Source organism: Tenrec ecaudatus, chromosome X (genome assembly GCF_050624435.1).
Source record: "Tenrec ecaudatus isolate mTenEca1 chromosome X, mTenEca1.hap1, whole genome shotgun sequence".
Classification (NCBI taxonomy): domain Eukaryota; kingdom Metazoa; phylum Chordata; class Mammalia; order Afrosoricida; family Tenrecidae; genus Tenrec; species Tenrec ecaudatus.
In genome coordinates, this window is record NC_134548.1 from 6,943,924 (window position 1) to 6,968,154 (window position 24,231).

General features: G+C 44.2%; 1 protein-coding gene across 2 annotated transcripts in view; it reads right to left on the bottom strand.

The window, feature by feature from the left end:
* The window catches only part of ARHGAP6 (Rho GTPase activating protein 6), a 517,936-nt gene that overhangs the window by 44,633 nt on the left and 449,072 nt on the right, over window positions 1-24,231 (bottom strand). For both annotated transcript variants that reach the window (XM_075539194.1, XM_075539195.1), the window contains exons 4-8: window positions 18,249-18,505; window positions 14,542-14,737; window positions 7,279-7,334; window positions 3,753-3,903; window positions 2,288-2,433 (exon numbers count right to left, since the gene is read on the bottom strand). In XM_075539194.1, the coding sequence (XP_075395309.1) occupies window positions 2,288-2,433; window positions 3,753-3,903; window positions 7,279-7,334; window positions 14,542-14,737; window positions 18,249-18,505 (806 nt within the window). The remainder of the gene's footprint in view (window positions 1-2,287; window positions 2,434-3,752; window positions 3,904-7,278; window positions 7,335-14,541; window positions 14,738-18,248; window positions 18,506-24,231) is intronic.

A 24,231-nucleotide genomic window follows, 5' to 3' on the forward strand; every position in this document is an offset into this window, starting at 1 on the left:
ACAAAGTTTCCAATAGCTAGGTCTTTAGTATCTAACCAAGTTGATAAGTGAGGAGTGGGTGCAGAGGTAAAGTCACTAGCACCATGCTGGCACATGGTAGGAGGTGCTATCTCTCACTTATACTCATCCAAGAGTCATTCTTCCTTTTGGCTTAGGCAATGGAGATTTGTTCAACAGTTGGACAGTGTTTGAAGACGATTCCAAAAGGGCAATTGTGGCATGCGGGAACACTAGGACTCATTGGGATGATATAGATACAAACTCTTTTCCAAAGCAATTTAACCAAGCATGTATGATATGTGAATACTACACCAAGACAACTACTAATAAAAACAAGAAATGAAACCAAACTTGACCAAGGGTGACCATGGGTGAAGGACAAAGAATTGAACTTATGTTGATGGTGGGCAAAATGCTTTTGAAAAGGATATCAGTAAGGACTGTACAACGCCAAGAGTATAATCGATGCCATTGAATTATACAGGTGGAGGTTGTGGAATCAGAGAGGGGTTTTTTTGGGTATATTTTTTGCCACAATTAGAAAACAAATTCATGACTAACAATGAGTACATGGAAGATGAAAATGTTCAAGAATGGACTGTGGTGCTAATTGTACAATTCTTCTTGATAGGATTGAATTATTGAATTAGATGACATGTGGATGAGGTGATAATAAAACTATTAAAATAAAGAAAGGGGTTTGTGGGAGCTCAATCGCACGTTTGATATCCTTGTTGGCTTCTTAGCAGCTTAGACCTGACTTTCTTCTTCACACTTAGCACTTGAGAAATCCCAGTGAAGCAACTGACCTTCCTGGGCACACAGGGTTCTCTCAGACATTACCTGGTGATTACCCAGACCATACTACTGCCAAAAAAGGCTAACATTCAGACAGGTGAGCTAACTACTTAGCAATTAACGAGAATTATACTCTACCCATCAAAGACATTTTTGTGCTGAAACAATGTGTCAGGGCCATAGTATTAAATCTGTTGCCTATCAGGCTTTCAAGAATTACAACTACTAGAAAGAAAAATAACAACCTCATGAAAGTTCCATTCGCTCCCCTACACGGAAGACGACAAAGATAAGAAATACAAAATGATCTGTCTGTTTTAAAGTGGAAAAAAATTATATAGGACTATGTTGTCTAGGAAAGGCATTGAAGCATTTCATGGAATTAAACTCACAAGAAAGCACAGTGTTCTTAACAAGGATTTTAAACAAATGTTTCCATGGTTAAGCAAATCTGGGAAGCCCCTTGTTGATTTATAATGCATGTTATCAGATTAGAGAGCTGGATATCTTCTGGGGGTTCCAAGGTCAAGGAGAAGTAAGACTGAATGGTATAAAAGAGGGCAGCTGGTTTCCTATCAAGGCAAAGATGAAACAGGTAACTTGGTCGGAGGTTACTTAAAAGTTAAGACAGTGTCTTCCTTGTCCAAAAGTGAACCTCCACGCCACCTCGGATTGTCTGAGTGTGGTCAAAGAGCGCTAGAACACCAAACCTGTGGTGTGGATCACACCAGGATAAAAAAGAAAAGTCTAGGGGACTGTGTAGAACCATCTCCAACAGTTGACATCGTGTTGCCTCAAGCCATCATGACAATGATGAGTAAAGCACACCTCCTAGTTGCTCCTTCCAGGAGCTCTGGTAGGGTAGTGGGTAGGAGTTAGGCTGCTAACTGTCAGCAGCTCAAAACCATCAGCTGCTCCTCTTGGGAGAAAGACGGGGCTTTCTACTCCCACGAAGAGTCACATTCTCAAAAACCCCTAGGGGAAGTTCTACCCTGTCCTAGAGGGTCGCTACAAGTCTACATGGATTCGATGGCAGTGAGCTGCCTTTGCATCTCGTTTTGAAAGTCAGATTGATCAGCCACCGCATAGAACCAGTCCTTACTCTGCAGAAAGTGTTTAAAGAGAGTAAGGATCCATTGGAATAGAGATAGTAGAACTCTAGCTACTAGGAAAGATGGGAGTTCCAAGGATAACTGAGGAGACTAGTGAGGTGGTATGCCATAGCATCATCATCATAAAAAAAAGAGAGCCTCCACGAGAAGCTTCCTTAAGAACCTACAAGGAGGTGAGTGGCCCAGGTGCTCGTAGAAGCTGTCTCTGGAGAGAAAACCTGGCATTGACTCACTCCCTACCGAGTCAGAAAAGTCTAGAGAGGGAATGTCATTTCCTCCATGTGGAAAGTATGACCATGTTGGTGGTTCTTCCTCTGAAATCAAAAGCAAGATTCACAGCCTCTCTGACCACCAACTGGGGAAGTGGGGGGGCATACCTCTTGCCCATCTTTGCTGATGTCGTCAGCATGGCTGGCCACGATGGCGAGGAATTGCAGGAGGCGGTGGAGGGTGTCGCAGTTGCAGGGAGGTAGAAGATAGATGAGGAGCTGTAGGGCGCCCAGCTGTTCCTCCGGCTCCAACACTAAAACAAGGCGACAAGAGGCCCTCTGAGTTGGAGGTGCGCATACCAGGCAGTGGGCAACATTCTTAATGGAAAGGGTCAAGGCAAGTCATGCATCTCTTCATCAACTACCACCCCCCCTCCCTCACTACTGACCCAGCTCTCTGAAGAATATAACTAGGGATTAGACCTGAGGACATGGAACAACTACAGAAATCATGCAAGGCCCTCTAAAACAGGGAGGGGGCATGCCCAGCTAGCGGGCCAGACACATACACCTCAGGCCCACAAAATCATCAATCCCAGCTCATGGCACACGCCACACCAGAGAAAATGTCCCCACCATCACATTAGAGGTACTTTCCTTGGATGTTTGACCAAAGATCACAGGCTAAGTTTTACGTTGATGATTCTGTGTGATTGAGAATGATGTGATCCATATCTAAACGGCCCTGGGCAGAAAAAGGATCTCCATCCAAACTCTTCAAGAGAGAAACTGGAATTCTAGCGACCATGCAAACTTCAAAAGAGTGATAAGCACAGCAATATCCCTGCTCCCATAACTACATTTCCCTAATTGTAAGCATCTCTGAGACTCTTACCTTTGGAAATCCAGGTAACTTCTTTTCTCTAACTTGTGTCTCTCACCTTTCCCTTAAGATGTAACACATCCCCTACTTTATAGATATCAAGATTTCATTGTTGATGCCAATGACTGAGACTCAATAAAAGTTCTAATGGGATTGGGGCGAACTTTTGAAGAACATCCAAAGGCTAAACGTTCTTTCTATCCTCAGATACAGCATGGTGGCTCTGTCTTCTCTATCATGGTCCTGTACGAGTCCTCCCATGGGAGGCTGACCGTGTCTATGCCTCTTGCCCATCACCCTGCATTTTTCCTCTATGGGCTCTGTATCCACAGACCCGAAGCCCTGGCCTGAGCTTGCCCTGGGATCGCCCACTGGCTCCTTCTCTCTGGGCTCTTCTACCTCCCTCCTTTTCCATACAACAAAAAGCAAACTTATTTTCACAGTCAGTCTTAATGTGAACTTTTGCTTGTAGTCCAAAGCATCCATTGATGTGGCACTTTCTAGTCTTTGGGGTCATTTGCAAACCTCCCAACTCTTTCTTGGCTATGTGCATTTGTTTGATAGCAACTTTCTTCTTGCTAATTCTCCCTAGGGTGAAGCTCAGAAAAGTCCCCAAATAGCCCGCTCATTAGAGAGCCATCAATGAAGACAAAATATAGCTGTCAGGGCAAAGAGGCACAAGGTTGGCTAAAGGAGTTGGACACCCTGGCGTCTCAGGGGCACTTTTCTGCCCAGGATGGCCTCACTTACGCAGCGTGTGGAGGAAGGGCGTGTACAGCTCCCTGGTGAGCAGGGGGTCTGGCATGTCCCTCAGGAATTCCTTCAACAAGGCAGCCACGTCGTGGACGCTGTGCTCCTCTTCCAGAGAAACGTCAATGCCACGGTCGAATTCCTCCCGTAACTGAGGGGAGACAAACGGTTCAAATGGCAGTCCCCCAACCCCATCCTTCCGTGTTCACTTCCCAGCCAAAGGCGCACTTGGGCCCCCAGTACCTGGTATTCCATCCGAGAAACAAGCACGCTGCCACCTTCGTCTGGACAGTGTGTGGCAGGAACCCAGCCATGACTATAGTACGCATACCTTACATGTGATATTAAGTACAACTCTCTGCAGGCTTGCTGTGGATGACGCAAGCAGAAGGGCCCGCTAATGACAACCAGAAGGTGGGGGGTGGGGTGAGGTGCAGAGAGCTCCAGGGTGGAATGGAACATAGGTCAACTCTCAAGGCCGGCAGGAACAATCCGTCCATCACCCAGCCTGTCTGCGCGTCAGCAAGCCTGTCAGGTTGGCATTTTAAAAATTTTCAGAGGCACTCGGCAAGAAAGCGAGGGGGTTTTGCTGCAGCTAATCAAATTCATCAGGCTGATAAGCCATTCATGACTGAGGCTGGTAAGATGGCACTCCTGAAAGAAAAGCGGCCTTCGCTTTGTCAAAGTCACCTTATTAACAATCCTCAGAAGGATTCTTTGACTTAATCATTACACTCCGCCTCTCAGCCGTTACTGTAGCAAAATCCCACACCAGCCAGACGAAGTAATACCTTCCACATCCTATGTTCCCTGTGGACAACTCAGCTGAGTTGACGCATGGTCGTGTGCTGTAGAAATCACTATGGGAGTTCATGACTCCACCTCGATGTAATAAGCTTTCTGCATGAGTTCATCTGTTCAATCACTCATGGATTCATTCCTTTACAAAGATGTACTGTACACTTCCTCTGTCGCCTGTTACGGGCCCGAGGAATCAACAGGCAAAGCCCCCTCCCTTCCCCAGCCCATGGGCTGGGAGAGTGACAGGGGATCAGAGGGTAATCCTACCAGTGACTAGCTCTCAATACAGTGACAAGTGTTCTGAAGAGCCCTCCTGGCTCACCAAGAGGCAATAGAACACGACAGAATGACAAATGTGAGCATCTTTCATTCTTTCAAATCAAAGTGGTCACTAATTCTATTGTCATTAGGTCATCTGCCCACGTCCAGATGGGCTGACCCAGCGGCCACAACAGTCAGCTCAAACATAAGAACAATTGGGAGGAGGGAGCAGGACCGGGCAGTATTTTGTTCTGTTGTACATACAGTTATGATGAGTCCAAACCAGCTCAGCAGTACACAACAACAACATACTTGAATGATTCTTCCTCAAGTTCCAGGCAAAGATTCCCCATTCAGCGTATCCAGATACAATGAATGAATCACTGCTGGCATTTTCCACTACTCCTTCTGAGGCGAAACCCCAGCACTGCTGGGAGGGTGTACTGGCTCCAGGCACCTCGCCCTCAGTGTGTTAGGCACCCCTGGTCAAGACCACTGCCAATGGCACTATTCTGACTTGCAAGCCCTCAAGCTCACCTTTTTTTCTGTTCTGAGTACACACATACACATGCATACAAAATGAACAGACACCAAAGTTTTTCCTATGGACGGGTTAATGTTTGTGATCTTGATTTTGTTTGAAGGGGCTTGGCGGCATCGTGGTTAAGCAATGGGCTGCTAACCCCAAGTCCAGCAGTGCTAAACCATCTACCCCCGTAAAGAGTTTTAGCCTTGGGAACTCACAGGGGCAGTTCTACCCTGTTCTGTTGGGTCACTATGAGTTGGCATAGACTAGATGGAAGTGAGAGAGCATTTTGGAAGACTTAAAAAAAAAAGGAAAATAGATGAAAGAAGCTACAACTACTCTCCTGGTTCATGGGTGGATTCCAGGAGATAATGTTTGTGAAAATATTCCACAATTCTGCAGAGAGGAGACCCAACAAATGTCACTCTTCTATCACTCTTCCTGCCAATTCTGTGGTGAAATACTGCCTGTTTGCTCAATAGTCTCTCTTGTAAGTATTAAATAAAAACCAACCAACCAAATGGAAAATGTGCTTCCTGTAAAAACCCTTTTTTATCTTCACACACACACACACAGATACAAGGTGATATTTATTTCAGGTAGTTTCAATAAGATGAACAAATATCATTTCTTCAGCTCTATCAAACTAAACATTTATTTTTCCCTTGGCTGCATTATTGAGTCACTGAGTTTTATTTCCTTTGGTTGGTGCCAACAGAGGGAAATTAGCATTTTAATTCTCTTTCAGCCCACAAATGAATTCTCTTCTCAAAGGAAGGTTTGCTTTTCTGAAGCTGTTATGAATTTGGCTACCTGCTACATTGTAGGATTCTATTCCTGAAGGTCTCATTGCAAAGTTTTGTTGAGAGAATGTAACACAGTAGCTGAGGCCATCCGTGGGGCAGATCCCTACAGGAAAAATGAATTAGGGACCAGTAGTTCTAGGTCAACTTCAGAATTACTTAGTTTTGAGAAGGTAAAGCTATAAACATAGCTAAAAAAAATTTTTGTTTGCTTTTATTATCTTTGATTTTTAACCTTAATTTCCTCCCGAGCCATAAGTTAGTGCTTCTTCAGTCTCTTCTGGGAGAGCCCTTTTCTTCCGTGCAGCTGTCTCTTCTGCTTGAGGAACAACGTGTTCCTATTCAGTCAGGGTCATGCCCCTGTGGCAGGGGGAGTTCTTGTGTCCCTGAATACCCCCATGTGCTCTGGCGGCACATCTGGGGGGCTTTGTTCACCTGGATGTGCTCAATGACCAGAGAAGTCACAGCTAAACCCTTCCATTCAGCATGACTCTGCATTTTTAAGCAAGTGTGGCCAAAATGTGGCACTCTTTTTGGGCCACTGACCCTGGGCCCAACCCCACTGTGTGGCCTGGGTACACCTACTCACTCCACCACTGTCATGTCGCAATAGCCCACACTGCTTCTGCAAAGTAACATCTTTCAGATATTCGGGGGTTTTCTGGATATGCAGGCTCTTGGGCAGTTTCATGGGTGTCCTTTTCAAAGGGACCCAAAGAATTGCTCTTCTTGATGTGCCTGAATTTTGTGGGGTTTTCTGGGTAAAGTGAGTAGCGAATCATTCTGTCAGATCATTAAACACAACCTCTTCCAAAAAGAGAATGTTGAGGGCATTTCCAGATTGGATTTTGACAATAATGGGTACTTTACAGTTGTGATCTATTTGTGATCACTTGCTGATCAGGTTCTCTCTGCCTGTCCTTTCTGGCTCAATGAGATGATTACAAATTCTTGCCTTTCATCCCCAGGGACTGGGCTTTGACTTTGCCAGCAAGGAGCTTGGTTTTGATTTTTTTGGTAGAGAGGCAAAGAAGACATCTTCAGAAACAGATTTGTATGTGCTTAATGTCTGCACATGGCACTTCATTTACATGCCAAGGGAAATGTCTTAATAGAATCTTCATTTTTCACTTACTTGTCTCACTCGCTTTTTTGAGCTGCCAACACGGAATATTCCCACTGTCTGGAGACCTGTGGAGAAGCAAACAAAATCAATAGTCCTGTTGACTCCTCTGGAGGAAATCAAATACAAATCGAACGGAATGCCAGCACAGCAATGGAAGAGGTGTGCCAACAGGAAGTCCATGAATGCTCATTTATCCCACACCATCGTCTCCATAAAGGAGCCTTGGTGGCTGGGGTGGGTGGCAGGTGATAGTTTAAGCTGCTAATTAGAGGCTCAGTCCCTGGAAACAACCAGCTGATCTGTGGGGGAAATGAGACCTCTGGTCCTGTTAAGAAGTATAGCCTGGGGTCTATCCTGTTCTGCAAAGTCGATAAGAGTCAGAGTCAACTTGATGACAGTGAGATTGGTTTCTGGATGGTATCCAAGAGCAGTCCTAGTGGTGCAGCCGTTAAGGCAGCCTTCCAGCTGACCAACATCTCGGCAGTTCCAACCCTCCAGTCACTGTGCGGGACAAAGCTGTGATAGTCAGTTTCTGTTAAGATGGACAGCCTTGGAAACCCTCTGGGACAGTTCTACTCTGTTGGGTCATTAGATGTTTCAGTGCCAGGATCAGTTTGTTTCAATGTTTCTGATGAAATAATTTCCATATGATAGTTCAATGTCTTCTCCATATGAAGAAAGACAATGCAGCATTTCTTTATTGTTCAGAATTCTAATGTAAGCATGCATTATATATAGATGTTGAGTTCTTGTGTCAGTTTTTAAAACCTAGCTTTCTTGTTTCTGTGATCATAATAAAAGTAAGTGCTTGTTGAAGAAAACCCAGACAAATGTTACAAATACTTGAGAAGTAAGCACTCATAATATGTTGATTTCTTTCCAGCCTACACCGACACACACACACACACACACACACACACACACACACACACACTCCAAGACTTCAAAAAGCAGACACATTCTATTATCTTTCTTACTTTTTCTAACCGATTGGGGACCCAAAGCCCATCTGTGGGCAACTGGACATCCCTTACATAAGGGTCCTGGGGAGGAGATTAGCCAGTCAGGGTGCAGCGTAGCAATGATGAAACAAATAACATTCCTCTAGCTCTTAAATGCCCCCCCTCCCCCTCAACTACTATCACGATCCCAATTCTACCTTACACATCCAGCTAGACCAGAGGATGTGCACTGGTACAGACAGGAACTGGAAACACAGGGGACCCAGGACAGATAAACCCTTCAGGACCAGTGGTGAGAATGGCAATACCAGGAGGGTGGAAGGAAGGTGGAGTAGAGAAGGGGAGCTGATTACAAGCATCTACATATAACCTCCTCCCTGGGGGATGGACAACAGAAAAGTGGGTGAAGGGAGACATTGAACAATGTAAGATATGACAAGATAATAATCATTTATAAATTATCAAGGGTTCATGGGGAGGAACAAGTGGGGACAGAGGGGGGAAATGAGGAGCTGATACCAAGGGCTCAAGTAGAAAGAAAATGTTTTGAGAATGCTGATTGCAACAAATGGGCAGGACACAATAGATGTATGTATGGATTGTGACAAGTGTTGTATGAGCCCTCAATAAAATAATTCTTAAAAATTTCATAATCTTTTAAATCCATATACTTGAACTTTTTGAAGTCTCCTTGCACATATTTAACAGACTTTTGAGAGATAGTGTGTATTTTTGAATGCTTGTTTTCATTCAATATTATGCCAGTAGAATTTTCATGTCAGTAAAAATTGCTTGCAGATAATATATAAAATGGATGCAAAATACTCTTATTATAAGAATGCATCACAATTTACTTTCTATTCCCCTCTGGAAGGCATATAGACACACCCCACAAACACCCACCTCCCACTGTTTTTACTATTATATCAGTATATGACCTTACTATGACTAATTTAGTAGCCAGGTTATTTGGTCTCATTGCTCTCCTCTCTCTCTCTCTCTCTCTCTCTCTCTCTCTCTCTCTCTCTCTCATATATATATGATCTAGTTCTAGAAGTGAGACTATGGGGTCAACACATACAGTAAAGGGTTAACTGGTCCAAAAGGTCAATGCTCCTGGGGTTGGGAAACCGTGCTTTACAAGATTGTATACATGTCGTATGTTATTGAGTTGATACAGACCACTAGCAACATTCTAGGACAGCGTAGAACTGCCCCCTAGAGCTTCCAAGGCTGTAAACCTTTACTGAAGTCCATTCCCACGTCTTTCTCCCCTGGAATGCCTGGTGAGTTCCATCCACCTGCCTTTTGCCTAGCAGCCAAGCAATTAACCCACTGTAACTTCAGGGACCTGGTATCTCTTGGTAGAGTCCTCCACCCAGACATGTCATCTTATTCCACATTTTGTTTTAGGGTTGATGTCTATCTGAACGATTTTATTTCTTATGACATCATTGATTATTGCTCTTGGGAAATAAATCTATTGGTCTATTTATTTTAAGGTCTTGCCGTGTGCTGTAGTAAGTGCAAGACCCTAGGTGCATGTGAAAGTTGGACACTGATGGGAAATAATACTGGAGAAGAGTTGTTCGACTTAAATGCTGGTGCCGGTAAGAAATAGTGGAAGGATTACAGATATGGATGGCCAGAAGCCCAAACCCATCCGTCCTGGAAGAAGTACAGCCACAATGCTGTACTTGGTGAGGTGTGTTTTCATGGTGTTTGGACATATTATCAGGAGAGACCAGTCCCTGGAAAAAGGACGGCGTGCTTGGTAATGTGGAGGGGCAGTGAAAAAGAGGAAGACACTGAAGGAGATGGGGTTGACACTTCCACAATGCAACAGTGGGGTCAAATATAACAATGAGAAAGGTGGTGCCGGGCCGGGCAGGGTTCCCTTCTGTTGTGCATCAAGCTGCTAGGAGTTAGACGCATCTTGAGGGCACTGAGCAGCATCACCTGTGAGATTCTGTATTTCCCGAGTCTAGTGATTGGTGAATTGTAGAGGCACATATTGGTGTTTTGCTCTTGGGTGTTGTGATGTGACTTTTGGTCAACTTTCAGTGGACTTATGGAGCCTTCTGGTTGTCTAGCCCAATGTTTTGTTTCCACTTTATGGGCACTGGAACAAAGGCTAATCAAGCCATTTGCAGTCAAATATGGACTTATACTTCTTCCTCTGTAAAATAAGCATCCCCCTCAAAGGGCTTGGGAGGACTTACTTAAGGCATACATATAGAAAACTTAGAATCATTATCTGGGACATGGAACTATATATTATGTACACAGAATTATATGCGGTGAACAGCATGAGTCTTCTAGGTATAAAACAAACGACTTTAATGCAGCACTTGGTCTCAATCACTGAAATTTTGCCTGCTCTGCTTTTCGAATTCTCAGCTGGTTTCTGAATAATGGAAAATGTCCACATAGTTAACAAATGAGAGCATTTTCTATACTGATTGAATTATTCTATTGGCAGCGGAGTCCTTCCAGGAGGCTCGGAAATACCCATGTCTGTGGTATTATTTGATCAATTATAGCATGATCATCTTCACTCATTTAAAATGAATGTGATGGAAAACGAGGTATCGGTGACGCTGTGGTTGGCACTTGCTGTTGATTCTACTCTGACACCATCTTCTGGATCCCCGTCCCAGTTACTGTGTCACAGAATCATTGGCGACATAGATGGCTGTATCTCCTATGTCTCTCAGTCAATTATGATCCGTCTGGTTTTTTTAAGGGGGCGGTGGATGGCTAGGGGAAAACAAATAGCAGCCTAACAAACAGATGGAGCCTAGTGTTACTATTAGCCAACTACCCTACAGAGATTTTCCACAAAAGAACAGATTCAGCTGCAGGCATTCCCTAACCTTCACTTAAGGGAGTCCCTGATAGAAAGCAGGTGTCAATTAAAAACAAACAAAAAGGCATTGATTAGACAAAGACAGGTGGCTTTGAAGAAGCTGAAAGGAACAGGAGATCTAGAAGGGCTGAAATGAAGGAAGGAACCCAGAGCGTGCACAATGAGCTACTGGCCCTGCCCTTAAACCAGGCACAGTTGCAAAAGAGAATATGGCTGGCCTCCCATATCTTCGTGCTTGTCTTCCTGGGCGTAGTGCTTCCTGGGAATCAAAGATGCTTAGGCTGTTTGCCCTAGGGATACAGAATGCCTTCGGGCGAAATCTAGCTGGAGAAGGGTGGTGCACATCAATATTCCATGGTCACTGAGTCTATTCCAAGTCCTAGCAGCTTTCTGGGACAGAGTAGAACTGCCCCATAGAGCTTCCAAGGCTGTGAACCTTCGTGGAAAGGGGCTGCCACGGTTTTTTCTGCAGAGCAGCTGGTGGGTTTGAACAGCTGATCTTTTGATTGGCAGCCAATTGCTTAACTAATACTCCCCCAGGGCTCCTTGGACAAGAATATAGATGACACCCAAACAATGGGTCAACATTTGGGGTTGGCACAAAGATCTCTGACGAATATGTAAAGAACCCAGTTATATCAAGCCTTCAGCTACTCGCTTCAAACTCTGGCAAATACCATCTTAGGAAGGAATTGCTTTGGGACCTTCGTGCCCCTCCCCATCGGTTTATAGTAACCAAGATCAATATGTGTTTGGATTTAAGAATGTCTTTTATTTGTCTGAAGCCATCTGGACTAAATACTTTGGGGACCTGGAGCAGAATCCGGGCCTTGAAAGGTTAGCCAGGTTATCTTCCTGCGTTTAGGCACACTGGATGTAGCATCTGAACTCTTCCAAACAAGAAGCCATGCACCCTGGTTGTGAATCATTCTGAAAAACGGCATGCTATTTTACAAACTGCAGAAACACATGCCAGGAGAGGCCAACAAGAAAACCGAAAGCAGCCCTCAGCTTTCACTCACAAATTCACTTACTCAAGCTGGCTAGACTGCTGTGAATTTGGGGGGGGGACATTTTCTCCTTTAAAATCCTTTACAAAGTGCTTTCTTTAACTCGCTTCTAGGGACTATCTAATACTCTATGTATGGGGCCCAGTTGTACATCACAGTGGACTTTCTACTTCATTCCCATATGCACCGTGTACTGGACTCTAGTTTTTTTTAGAAAATATTTTATTTAAGTGTTAGCTTTTATTTAACCATTTACTTTTTAAAGCATTTTTGGGGGGGCTCGTACAGCTCTTATCACAACCCATTCACCCCTCCACTGTGTCAAGCACATTTGTACATTTGTTGCCATCATTGTTTTCAAAACATTTTCTTTTTAAGTTCCCTCTGCTCTATTGTGCTTTAGGTGAAAGTTTACAACGAAAATGCGTTTCCCATTCAACAATTCCTTCTTGACTTGTTCCGGAAAGTTGTTTTTCTCTTCCCCTGCAATGTGTAGGCACTGGCCCATTTCCCATCCCTTGACCCTCCCTGCCTCCCAGGAGCACATCATGCCCTCTTGCCTGGTGGTGCTATTTACCTGAGCTGTATATTCCAAACAGTTCTGCCCAAATAACCTCTATTTTAAAACATCTTCCTTACTATTGGACAACCCCTTAAAGAAGGGTCACAAGGAAGAGATAAGCTATTCAGGGAACATACAACTCTCCTCCAGTTCTTTAATGCTTCCCCCCTCCCCATCATGAGCCCAATTCTACCTTACAAATCTGGCTAGACCAGAGCATACACATGGGTACAGATCAGAGCTGGAAACACAGGGGATTCAGGACAGATAAACCCCTCAGGACCAATAATGGGAGTAGCAATACCAGGAGGGGACAAGGAAGGTGGGAGGAGACAGGGGGACCAATCACAATGATCGATATATAACCCCCTCCCAGGGGGACTGACATCAGAAGAGTGGGTGAAGGGAGACATTGGTCGGTGTAAGACATGAAAAACATTTTTAATAAATTATCAAGGATTCAAGAGGGAGGTAGGGAAGAAAGGAGGGTGGGGAATGAGCTGATACCAAGGGCTCAAGTAGAAAGAAAATGTTTTGAAAATGATGATGGCAACATCTGTACAAATGTGCTTAACACAATGAATGGATGTATGGATTATAATAAGAGCTGTATGAGCCCCCAATAAAGTGATTTAAAAAAATCATCCTTGTATGAATCATGAAACCAATGATTGAGGAGTCAAGATTACCAAGACAGTGTCTTCATCTTCGAGTATATCATCCAAAGAGGAGATAGAGAAAGATTTAATTTAAAGAAACCCCACATTTCAAAATTGTATCTAAAACAAATAAGGGAATGTTTTAATTCATAGAAATTTTATGAAACGGTTATATGTTGCCCTGTAACCATATATTGAGTTGAGAAATTTAGATATATCCCATAAAGTTTTAAAGTTTCATTTTTATTAGAAAGAAACCACTGTCATTCAAATAGTCCTGACTTGTGGGACGAAGTAGAGCTGCTCCACAGGGTTTCCAAGACTGTAAAGTGTTATGGAGGCAGACCGCCTCATCTTTCTCCTGTGGAGTGGCTGGTGGTTTTGAACTGTTGACCTGTCAGTTATCAGCCAAGAGTTTCAACCACTGCAGCCCCCGGGATCCTCCGTAGAAGGAGCGCTAGGAGAAAGTTAACATAAATTGTGTTTGCATGACCTCCGAAGTTTCCTCTCTCTTCTGTAATATGTTATACTTTTTATTCTTCTAGTAAAGCAACAAGGAAGAAACTTTCCTTCACGACCCTAAAGTACAGGCTAAAGAAAACGAAGACATTTAAATTGTGAAATGGCAGTTTTGCTGCAGCTACTAGTCTACATGCTAGAGCATGTTTTACAGAAGAGTCTTTTTGTCATTTCGACGTCAGCATATTAACTGAGTTTTCCGAAGGGTCAAAGTGAAGCAATGTTAAAAAAAGGGCCTCTTTTACAAGAATACAGCGAGCAGGATAGAGACCCCTTGTCAAACTGTGCAGTTCCCAGTCATTTACGTGACGGTGTTTGATATTTTTCTTTCTTGGGAAGTTGGCTTCTCTGCCTCTCCCCCTTGTTCTTTTGAAGGCATCCCAGAAGGACCTTTCATGTATAAGACAGATAAAAGTGGCTCTGCTTTGACTGAAGGTAGTCTTGGGGGCAGATCTAGCTAATAAATCTCACTCCTTTCCCAGATCGCTCGGCCTCCAATCTCCCTTTTGAAGGATTGTGGTGGCTTAGCAGTCTGGACACAGGCTTTCCCTCGTCAGCTCCTTCGGCCCCCATAATCCTCAAAGTCCAACTCACTTCCATAAAGCTTTCTTCACCACGGGCATGTCAGCCCGGCGTCTAGTCAGATGAACACAAATTGAAGTTGGTTGGTTAGCTGCACAGTGCCACTTACCATATTTTTCTAGATGCTGACAGCAGCTGTCCACCAGCCTGGGGACCTGTCTGTAAATAGGATTCAGACTGAGTTTCTTATCTCTGGCCTTTTCTTTTTTACTTTGTGCCTCGGCTGGCAGGGAGAGCTGTAAAGCTTCCAGAAGTCGGGACTGATTGTCATCAAGATCTGTGATAGAATCCACTGACATCGCACCCTGCAAATTACACACAGGCATGAACCAGGAGAGCAGACAGAGAACAAACAAGAGCCCCCCCCCCCTCGATGCTAGCCAATAGATCCTCTCGCGCAGCAGTGTTTCTCCCACTTGTAAGGACACGGCTTGCTTTAATGGTCCTGTGTGTACATTCAAAGGGGGAGAAAGACGCCTTTCAAAAAGGCTAGGGAATCAACAAACCTTGGGCAAAATAACAGCAGTCACGAGGTCAACATACACAGGAGTTTCCACATGGAAGACGAGAGACGGGAAACATAGAAAATACTTTGGCACAACCATTTAATTTCTGCAAGCATAATTTCCTTTAATCACATACTTGGTGTAGGAGATAGCCACAGGTCTCTTGGACATAAAAGAGGTTCCATTAGGACTAGTGGAAGTAGATTTGGAAATGGGGGGATTCCATACAGCTGTCTTAGTTCGGTGTCCTCCAGAAGCAGCATGATGTGCTTTACTAAGGAGTTAGTCCCAGAAAATAGCCCTAGGTAGTGTGGTGCAGAAGAGAAGGCTGCCAGTGAAGAAGCATGACCGATAGCCACGTAGTCACTGGTGCTCAGTGGCACTGGGCACGCTGGGAGACAGTGTAGAGTAGTTCTCAACTTGTGGGTCGCGACCCCCTTGGGGTAGAACAACCCTTTCACAGGGGTCGCCTGATTCATAACAGTAGCAAAACGACAGTGATGAAGGAGCAGCGAGAATAATGTGATGGTTGGGGGTCACCATGACATGAGGAACTGTCTGAAAGGGTCATGGCATCAAGAAGGTGGAGAACCACTGGTGTAGAGTATGAACCTCAGCGCAATCCCTGCTAAGGAGCGAGAGAGCTGGGGTGTTTCTACACTCCTTCTAAGAGCCATCAGTAATAGGGGCCAGGCGGTGGTGTTTGTGCTTCCGAACACGGTGCCCCCCGTCTGCTACGGGTGTGGGAAAGCCTGCAGGAAAGGGATGAGGGATGGAAAGTAGCAGCAGAGAGCGATGGGCAAGGCAGCAAAGAAGAGAACATATCGCCATCTGTATCTGCTCGAACCACCCAGCCTTTCAGGAAATGTGGAAGGCGAAGTCGGCTGCTCGCAAGACCTGAGCAGAGGAGAAGGGAATTGGTAGGTCCATCGCTACAGCCCTAGATTCCTAGAATGCTCCAAATGAAACCATGGTCTTACAGCCAGATGAGTCGATGTGCAGAGTCTGAGAAACCATGATGAACTGAAAGAACAACTTCATCCTGAAAAGCCATTCTGTCAGTTCTTCTTTTGCAAGTCTTAATAAACAGCAGCATTGCCCAGAACCACAGCAAACACATGAGGGCTGGAGGTTGCCTGTGAAATTGAAGGACGTTGCAGGAGGAATGGATTTGAAGCCTCTAGGTGAGAGAAAAAAAAGCCAGGAGGGTCTTCTAGTGACCTAGGACTTGTTAGGGGTATTTATCAACTGATTGAAGAAAGAGTACTATAATTAAAAGTGCAAAGGCTGGGAGGTAGCAAGTCCGTAAGGAAACTTGATGGAAAAACTGAAGAAAACAAGTCAAGCCTTTAGTTGAAATATTGAGGCATTCGATGGGCAAAGTTTTGAACGATGTACATAGCATCAAAGGAAGATGAAGGAATGTACAGAGTCATTGTACCAAAAAGAATTGGTCAACTTTCAACAATTTCCAGAGATATCAAATGGTCAAGGGATGATGGTTCAGGCTGCACTGAAGGCATCAACAAAAAAACAAGACTCCAGAAAGTGAAGAAATACCAATTGCATTGTTTCAACAAATAAATGCAAGGCTGGAAGTGCTCACTCATCAATGCCAAGATATTTGCGTGACACCTACCTGTGCTACCCATTGGCAGAGATCCACATTTACATCTACTTCAAATAAAGGTGATTCAAGAGAGTGCAGGAGTTCTTGAACAAAATAATTACTGTCACATCAGAGATTTTATTGAAGATAACTAAAAAAGTTATGGTAGCAGTACATGTAAAGGGAAGTGCCAGAAGTTCAAGTTGGATTGAGAAAAGAACATGAGACCAGGGATGTCACTGCTGATATGAAATGTATCTTGGCTGAAAACACAGCATACTAGCAGATGTTAGCTGTGTTTCATTGACTATGCAAAGGCATCCCCTTGTGTGGATCAGACTAACTCATGGATAACACTGTAAGACTAGGGATCCCAGCACCCTTCGCTGTGCCCGTTCCAAACCTGGACATCAGATAGTCATTTGAAAGGAATAAGGAGCAGGGCATGTTTACAATGATAAAAGGTGTGAGTTGGGGTGGTGTCCTTTCGCCCAACTTACTTGTTCAATCTGTATGTTGAGCAAATGGCTTGATACACTGGACTTCATGAAGGAGAAGGAAGGGGAGGGCTCAGAAGAAGACTCATTAACAGCCTGGGATGTACAGATCACACAACCTTGCTTGGTGCAAGTGAAGAAGACTTCATCTATTTACTGGTGAAGCTCAAAGACTGCACGCTTCAGTATGAGTTACACCTCAGCATAAAGAAAACTAGAATTCTCAGTGGACAAATGAGCAACTTCATGATAAACGAAAAAAGGTTTGAAGTTGTCAAAGATTTAATTTTACTTGGGTACACATTCAATATCCCTAGAAGTATCAGTGAAGAACTCAAATGATGTGTTTCATTGGGTAAATCTGTGATAAAAAAAACCTCTTTTGCAAGTGTTCAAAAGCCAAGATGTCATTTAAAGGATGAAGGTCCACTTGACCCAAGTCATGGTCTTTCAATTGCCTCATATACTCGAGAAACTTGGACACTGGATCAGGAAGTCCCAAGGAGAACGGATGAATGAGGAGGCTGGTGAAGGGTACTGAACGAATGTCAGAAGAATGATCAACTCTATCTTGGAACAAGTACGCTCAGAATTCTCTTTAGAAACAAAGACGCTGAGTCTTCATCTCATGTCCTTTGGACATGTTTCCAGGAGGGACCAGTCCCTGGAGAAAGACATCCCACTTGATCAAGCAGAGGGTCAGCAACACTGAGGAGGAGAAGTCCAGGCCTGGACAGAACACCTTTCTGTTATGCAAAGTCTCCCCACGAGTTGGTAGGGACTTGACAGCGCTTAACAGCCATAGTACTGTTGGACTTAAAAAAAGTTCTTGCATTGGATAAGGAAAACCCTCATTGTTTGCAAAGACCCACATGCTGTCAGTGCATTAGACCAAGCTTTGCCCTCAAACATCAGAATTTTGTGGAAAAGTCTGGCAAAACAATGGAAGATGACAATAGATGGAGATCTATGGCAGTTCAGAATGTTCTGGATACCCAGGGCTATAGGTGTAAATGGGCACAGGCACCCAATAGTTTTGAGAAGGGTTCCGGGTGCTGTCATCCCAGTGCAAATGGCTGCTGAATGGGGTGGGTGAGTGACGCTTGACCCTACATTTCTAGGTAGCACATGAGCAAAGAATCACAGGCGAACTTGCTCGGTGTCCCTCACATCAGAGCACCAGAGAAAAAACTGGCCTACTCACCCTCCTTCTGACCCGAGGAGCCGGTTCCGGGGTGTTTGGGGATGTCGACTCATTTGGTGTTTCTGAGGTTGAGCTGAGAGATGAGTTACTGCTTGAGAGTTCTTTGTTCTGTTTTTTATTTCCAAATGGTAGAAGCGAAGCCACAAAATCCGATGCGTCCTTCTGCATGTCTTTCTGCAAGTCCTGCTTGAGTTTATAGGCCCGGTCATTGGCAATGACTTGGGATAATGGCATTCCAAAGGCCTGTGGGATGAATTCTGGAATGGAAACACAAATATTCCCTTTCAGAGGAAGCCTGGCCCCAGGAGCAGACACTCTCACTTGTGTTTCATACCTATTGGCAGACTGAGTCAAATACCTCTTCTTTCAGGTCGTGACTCATCCATAACAAGTAGGGTAACATTAGTCAATCGCAAGAGAACAAATATGTTGTATGAGACGCCTGTTATAAACATGAAGACTACAACAACCACTCCAAACAAAGACTTTCATACCAAAGTGAACAGACTTTGAAGGTTACTCAGGGAGGGCAAACAAGGCAGGGGAGATGAAAACAACAATGGGCTACGGGGTTGACAGATGTTCACTTGGGTGAAGGAGAAAATAGGAGTCCACCACAAACATACAAACAAACAAGCAAACAAACAAACAAAAGAAAAGAGGAATCCACAAGAGAGTCAACTGAATTCAAAGGAAGCACGGGTAGGAGATATTAACGGAGTGCTCGATAAGTCGTGGAATACAACATTGATGATCTGAAAATGTGCTGCCCCTGGTGAATTCACAAGAAAAAACAAGTGTTGTTTTGTTTTTTTAAAGAAAACGAAAAACAAACCTGGGGTTGACATTTGAGTTTATCAGAGCGAAAAATATTTCTATGTAAATGAAGAAAACTTTAATTAGATAAAGAGAAGTCTGGTGGCTTAGTGGGTTTTCCATTAGACTGCTAACAAGAAGGTCAGCAGTTTGAAACCACCAGCCATTCACTGGGAGGAAGACAAAGCTTTCTATTCTCTTAAAGAGTTAGTCTTGGGAACCCAAAGGGGGTGTTCGACCCTGTCCTATAAGGTGTCTATGAGTCAGAGATGACAGTGACTCCGTAAGTAGGTATAAAGACCATGCGTTTTAGAAATCTTCCAGGAACCCAAGTGGAAGGCAAATTTTGAGAATGACGAGTGCAACGAATGTATAAGGGTGCTTTGCTCAACTGCTGTATGTTTGGATTGTGATAAGAGTTGTATGAGCCTCAATAAAAAGATTTATTAATTAAAAAATAAATAAAAAAGAAAAAAAAGAAATCTTCACCTTTAGTTTTTCTTCACCTGTCTCAAGTCAGTTTTAAGGGAAGTAGTTTTGTAGGGAATGGTTACCTTTTGGAAGGAGCTCTGAGCGTAGCGAGTTGGGCTGCTAATGGTAGGATCAGCAGTTTGAAACCACCAGCTGCTTTTCAGGAGAACTATGGGATTTTCTACTTCGGTACAGAGTTACAGTCTCAGAGTCTCACAGGGTCAGCTCTACCCTGTCCTATCAGGTCGCTATGAGTTCACATAGAATCAATGGTAGTGAGATTATACACACACACACACACACACACACACACACACACTTTTGGAGCAAATGTAAATAATACATTGTCATTAGGGATGATTACAGTTTTAGAAACTCTTGTTGTTAGATGCCATAGTGTCAGTTCCGACCTTATCACAACAGAACAAAACTCTGCCTGGTCCTGTGCCATCCCCTCAATTGCTCCTGTGCCTGAGCCCACCGTTGGGGCCATGGCGTCAATCCACCTCCTTGAATGTCTTCCTCTACTTCATTGCCTCTCTACTTTACCTAACATGAAAGGTGTCCTTCTCCAAGGGCTGGTTGACTTATAAGACTTTGATTTATAGGACTCAGGTCACAAAGCTGACGAGGTACAGGGAAGCCATGCAATTATCCATACAACAGGCAATTATTATATGCCAAATGTTTATCGTGCATGACGAGCATCAGTCTTAGGAGCAATAAAACCCCACTGTTCTATAGACGAAAGCTTAGGAAAACTTCTGCTTGCTTACTTTGGGCACTCCATTTGGAAAGACCAAGGGCTAGAACAGAGCGCCATGCTTGGTCAGTGAAGGGGGGAGAAGCCCTGCAAGAGACAGACTGACGCTCTAGCTAAAACCGCGGGCTCCCGTACCAAGGACTGTGAAGATGGCCCAGGACAGGGCAATGTTCCGTGAGGAGTTTGACCTGACTTGATGGCAACAAGGAACAGCAACATCTTGACCAGAGGTGCCACAGGGTATGTACCAAGCGCACGAAAGGCGCTGCTCTCCCTCCTGAGGGTTTCAGCATGCAAGCAGAAGTGAGAAGACTGGCAAGTCAGGGAGGTACAGAACTGTGGCAGAGTGTCAAGATCATGCGTTAGGGAAACCTCCATTATCCATCAAGTCCATGTTCCCAAGGGCTTTCTGAAGCGTCTTCATCAGCAATTCAGTGAAGTGTATGCACTTTTGGGTCCCCAATAAAAATGTTAGTGTATCAAATGCTAGTCTGGGAGGGAGAGGGGCAGTTAGGGAATACATCTGCCCTTATTTCGTCGTCTTCCTCATCCCCTCATTTCATCTCCTGCTGTGTTAAGGGTGCCACTCGCCGGGCTTTCTTATTGGTCACATACAAAAGTGGATGCCAGCACACACCAGGCAGGGGAGGGTCTCAAATACAATTTGGTAAGTCCTTTAGGAAGGGAACTGGGTGTAATGCAGCAAACTATGGCTTTATTTGGTGACGTTCCAGCAGTTGCCTCCTGGATCTCTGTGGAAAATCTGTCTGCATCTACATGCCACGACACTGTACAGGTGATCTTTTAGCTTCCTACTCTAAAGCACTGACCACTGCATTAAGTGCATACTTTCTTTTCGACTAACAATGAGAAGGCCCGCTGGAAGCAACAAATTGGAATCTGACCTTGTACTTGTTTTTATCACGCCTATGAATGAAACCAGCGTGATTAAGGCCAAATAGTCTAAGGTTGTTTATTTTTTAAAAAGAAACAGTTAACATGAAATCAATGAGGAAGCACCTGCAAAAGATTTTCTGCCTGGACGTGGCGACATTTCAACATCACTGGGCTGATGAGCACACCACGGGAGCCCTGGTGGCACAGTGCTTAAGCATTCAAATGGCTTATTAAAAGGTCAGCGGTTCAAACCCACCAGTTGAGGTGTCAGAGAAAGCAAAGGCAGTCTGCATCCATAAAAAGCTACAACCATGGGAACCTTATGGAGGCAGCTATTCTGTCCTAGAAGAGTGCTTTGAGTCAGAATCAACTCGAGGCCAATGGGTTTAGTTCGGTGTGGGCTAAAAGCAAAAGCAGAAGTGGTCCTTGAAAATCTGTACATCGAAAATTAAAAAAGAACAAAAAAGAAAATCTGTACCTCTAGAAGAAACAAAGGAAGCCCTCAGCATTTGGAAATTTTCAGAGTGCACTAGGCAGTCCTGATAAACAAACTAGAGGCTACATGTGGTAACACTGTAAAACGTTTTGTAGGCATTCCTCTTCTGATCAATATGGATAGCATGTTGTTTTTATTGGTTGCTGTCCAGGCGACGTGACTCCTGGAGTGGGCAGGCTAGAACTGCTGCCTAGGGTTTTTCAAAGCTGTGACCTTTCAGAATCAGATCACTAGACCTATCTTCTGAGGTGGGTTCAAACTGGTAACCTTTGCACCACCAAGGAACGAGGTAGTAAGAGCCAATACTCACTCCTAGCAAAACCAAAAGCCAAATGCAAGGGACACTATCAGATCACTTGCTTTGTACTCGGAGTACTTGGGTGGGAGCTACAGGAAATAGAAACTGTCTAGGCATGATAACATTAAAAAGGACATTGATTAAGTAACACGAGTCAGCCCATGTAGAAAAATGAATCACAGGGCTTGCATATGAGATGGAGGTTATTGATGCTTCTTGCAATTAGAGATTGCTAGTAGCTCTGGAAGAAAAGCTGAAAATGGTTTCCTTTGAAATGTGTCCCTTTTTAATATCAGAAAGCCTGTCATTCTCTTTGTAAAGTGCAATAATTGAGTATAATTCCGCTAGGGAAACATAGGAAGCCATTCTTTCTTTCCAAATTCCCATTTCTCTGTTGTCCCCAGCAAAGGCATGCTAGCCGATTTCTCTCTCCCTCTAATAGACTTCTTTCCTGGCGGAGTGCACTGATACTTCAAGGGTAGAGTTTGATGTGGTCGCTTTCTCGTTGACTTCCTTTGAGGACACTTACAAGGTGCAGAAGGGAGACCCCCTCTGCTCTGAGTTCCTTTGGAGAGTCTGTTTAGCCTCTGTAACATTCTAGGCAGGCTTCTGGGGGTATGGTTGCTTTTAACATGGCTGCTGGCGATCGTGGGCTGCTCACAAGCCTATTGAGCAAATCTTCTCTCTCTTCATACACAAAAGGATGTACACAAATGCATGTGGATCTTCAGGCTAGATGCTCTTTTTCTAGGGGAACAAGCAACCTTAACGCTGTGTTGACAGTGGCTGATAAAGTTGATAATAGCTTTTTTAAGACAGCAAGGAAATTACCCAAGACTCACTGTCCTTGAGCCAGGACAATATGTAACATGTCCAGACATTCACTGCCCCCACATTGTGTGGCAGCCCTCCTGCTGCAAAGGCCCCTTTTTAACTTCTGATTCCTGCTCCTCTTGCTCCTGATCCAGGTAGATCAGGGCAGGGTTGGTTGGTACCCTGAGTGAATATGGGACTTCCTTAAATTTAGTGGTCTAGATACCTTATTCATCTTACCCTGATCCTAGCTCCATGTACAGGACACAGGGTGTCTGTTACAACTGTTCAACTCAGCCAGTGCAGCTTGAAAGTAGCCGTAGATGATAGGTAAATGCATGGGTGTGGTTGTATTCTAATAAACCTTTATTCACAAAACCAAGCAGCGGGCCACCCCAGGGGTACATGACAGCTTCTCATGCCTGTACCTCTTCTCTTCTGTCAGAAGTTCTCTTCAGCATTTAAACATACTCCAGCTGTTTCTTCTTGGCGGGGGGAATAAATCAATAACCCTTGATCAACTCGGTTGTCTCAGTTTCAGAGCTCCAGACTAATCACTTCCTTGATGCATGCCTGTGGCGCATTATTTCCAAGGTCTCACACAGTGGCATGCTTAGTGAAGGACAGGGAAATGCTGCATAATGCAATTTCAATATACAGAGAGGCAGCAGGCCTACACTGCATGTGGAGTTTGTGTCCACTGTAAATAAACACGAGCGGACATCCAAAATTTTGTGGAAAAATTCAGTTCACTTTCCATTCCCCATTTTTGCATGCATTTTTGAAGCTCCCTCATATAGGAAATTAATCTGAAAATATCCCGGGGAAGCCCCCCCTCTGCCTCATTAACGGCCCAAGCAACCCTAATGTGCATCATGTGGGGCAGGAACTGCAGTCCATGGGAGAAGTAGCTATCTTTTAAACCTTATTCCCCATGCATCCCCCCCTTGCCCTCGCCCCTAATAGACAATTCCTTTTCTCAATAAGATACCAGTTTTGGAAGTATTGAGAGTTTTCAAAATCAATTTTTTTGGTGGCCAAGTAATTAAACTATGCTAAAATAAGAACCTGGAACCATTTTGTATGGAAAGATGCTTTCTGAATCAGTGCCACACTCAAATGAATTTCCGTATAGAAATCAAAGGTAATACTGGTCCTGATGAAGCAGGCCTGTCTGCTCCCGTCAAGATGTACAGTCTCAGAAAGCCAAAGGGACCAGGTTGTACTCTGATCTGTATGGATGCCATTAGTCAGAATCGATGGTGTTTTTTTTTTTGTTGTTGTTGTGAAGTGGCAGGAAAGACCCAGGAGTGTTACATGAACTGCTGCATTTAATATCGAGGCAATTAAGTAAAACTCAGTGCATGATTCACAGTGATTGAATCAATTAACAGAGTGGCATATCCAGCATTTATGAATCATGCTCTGT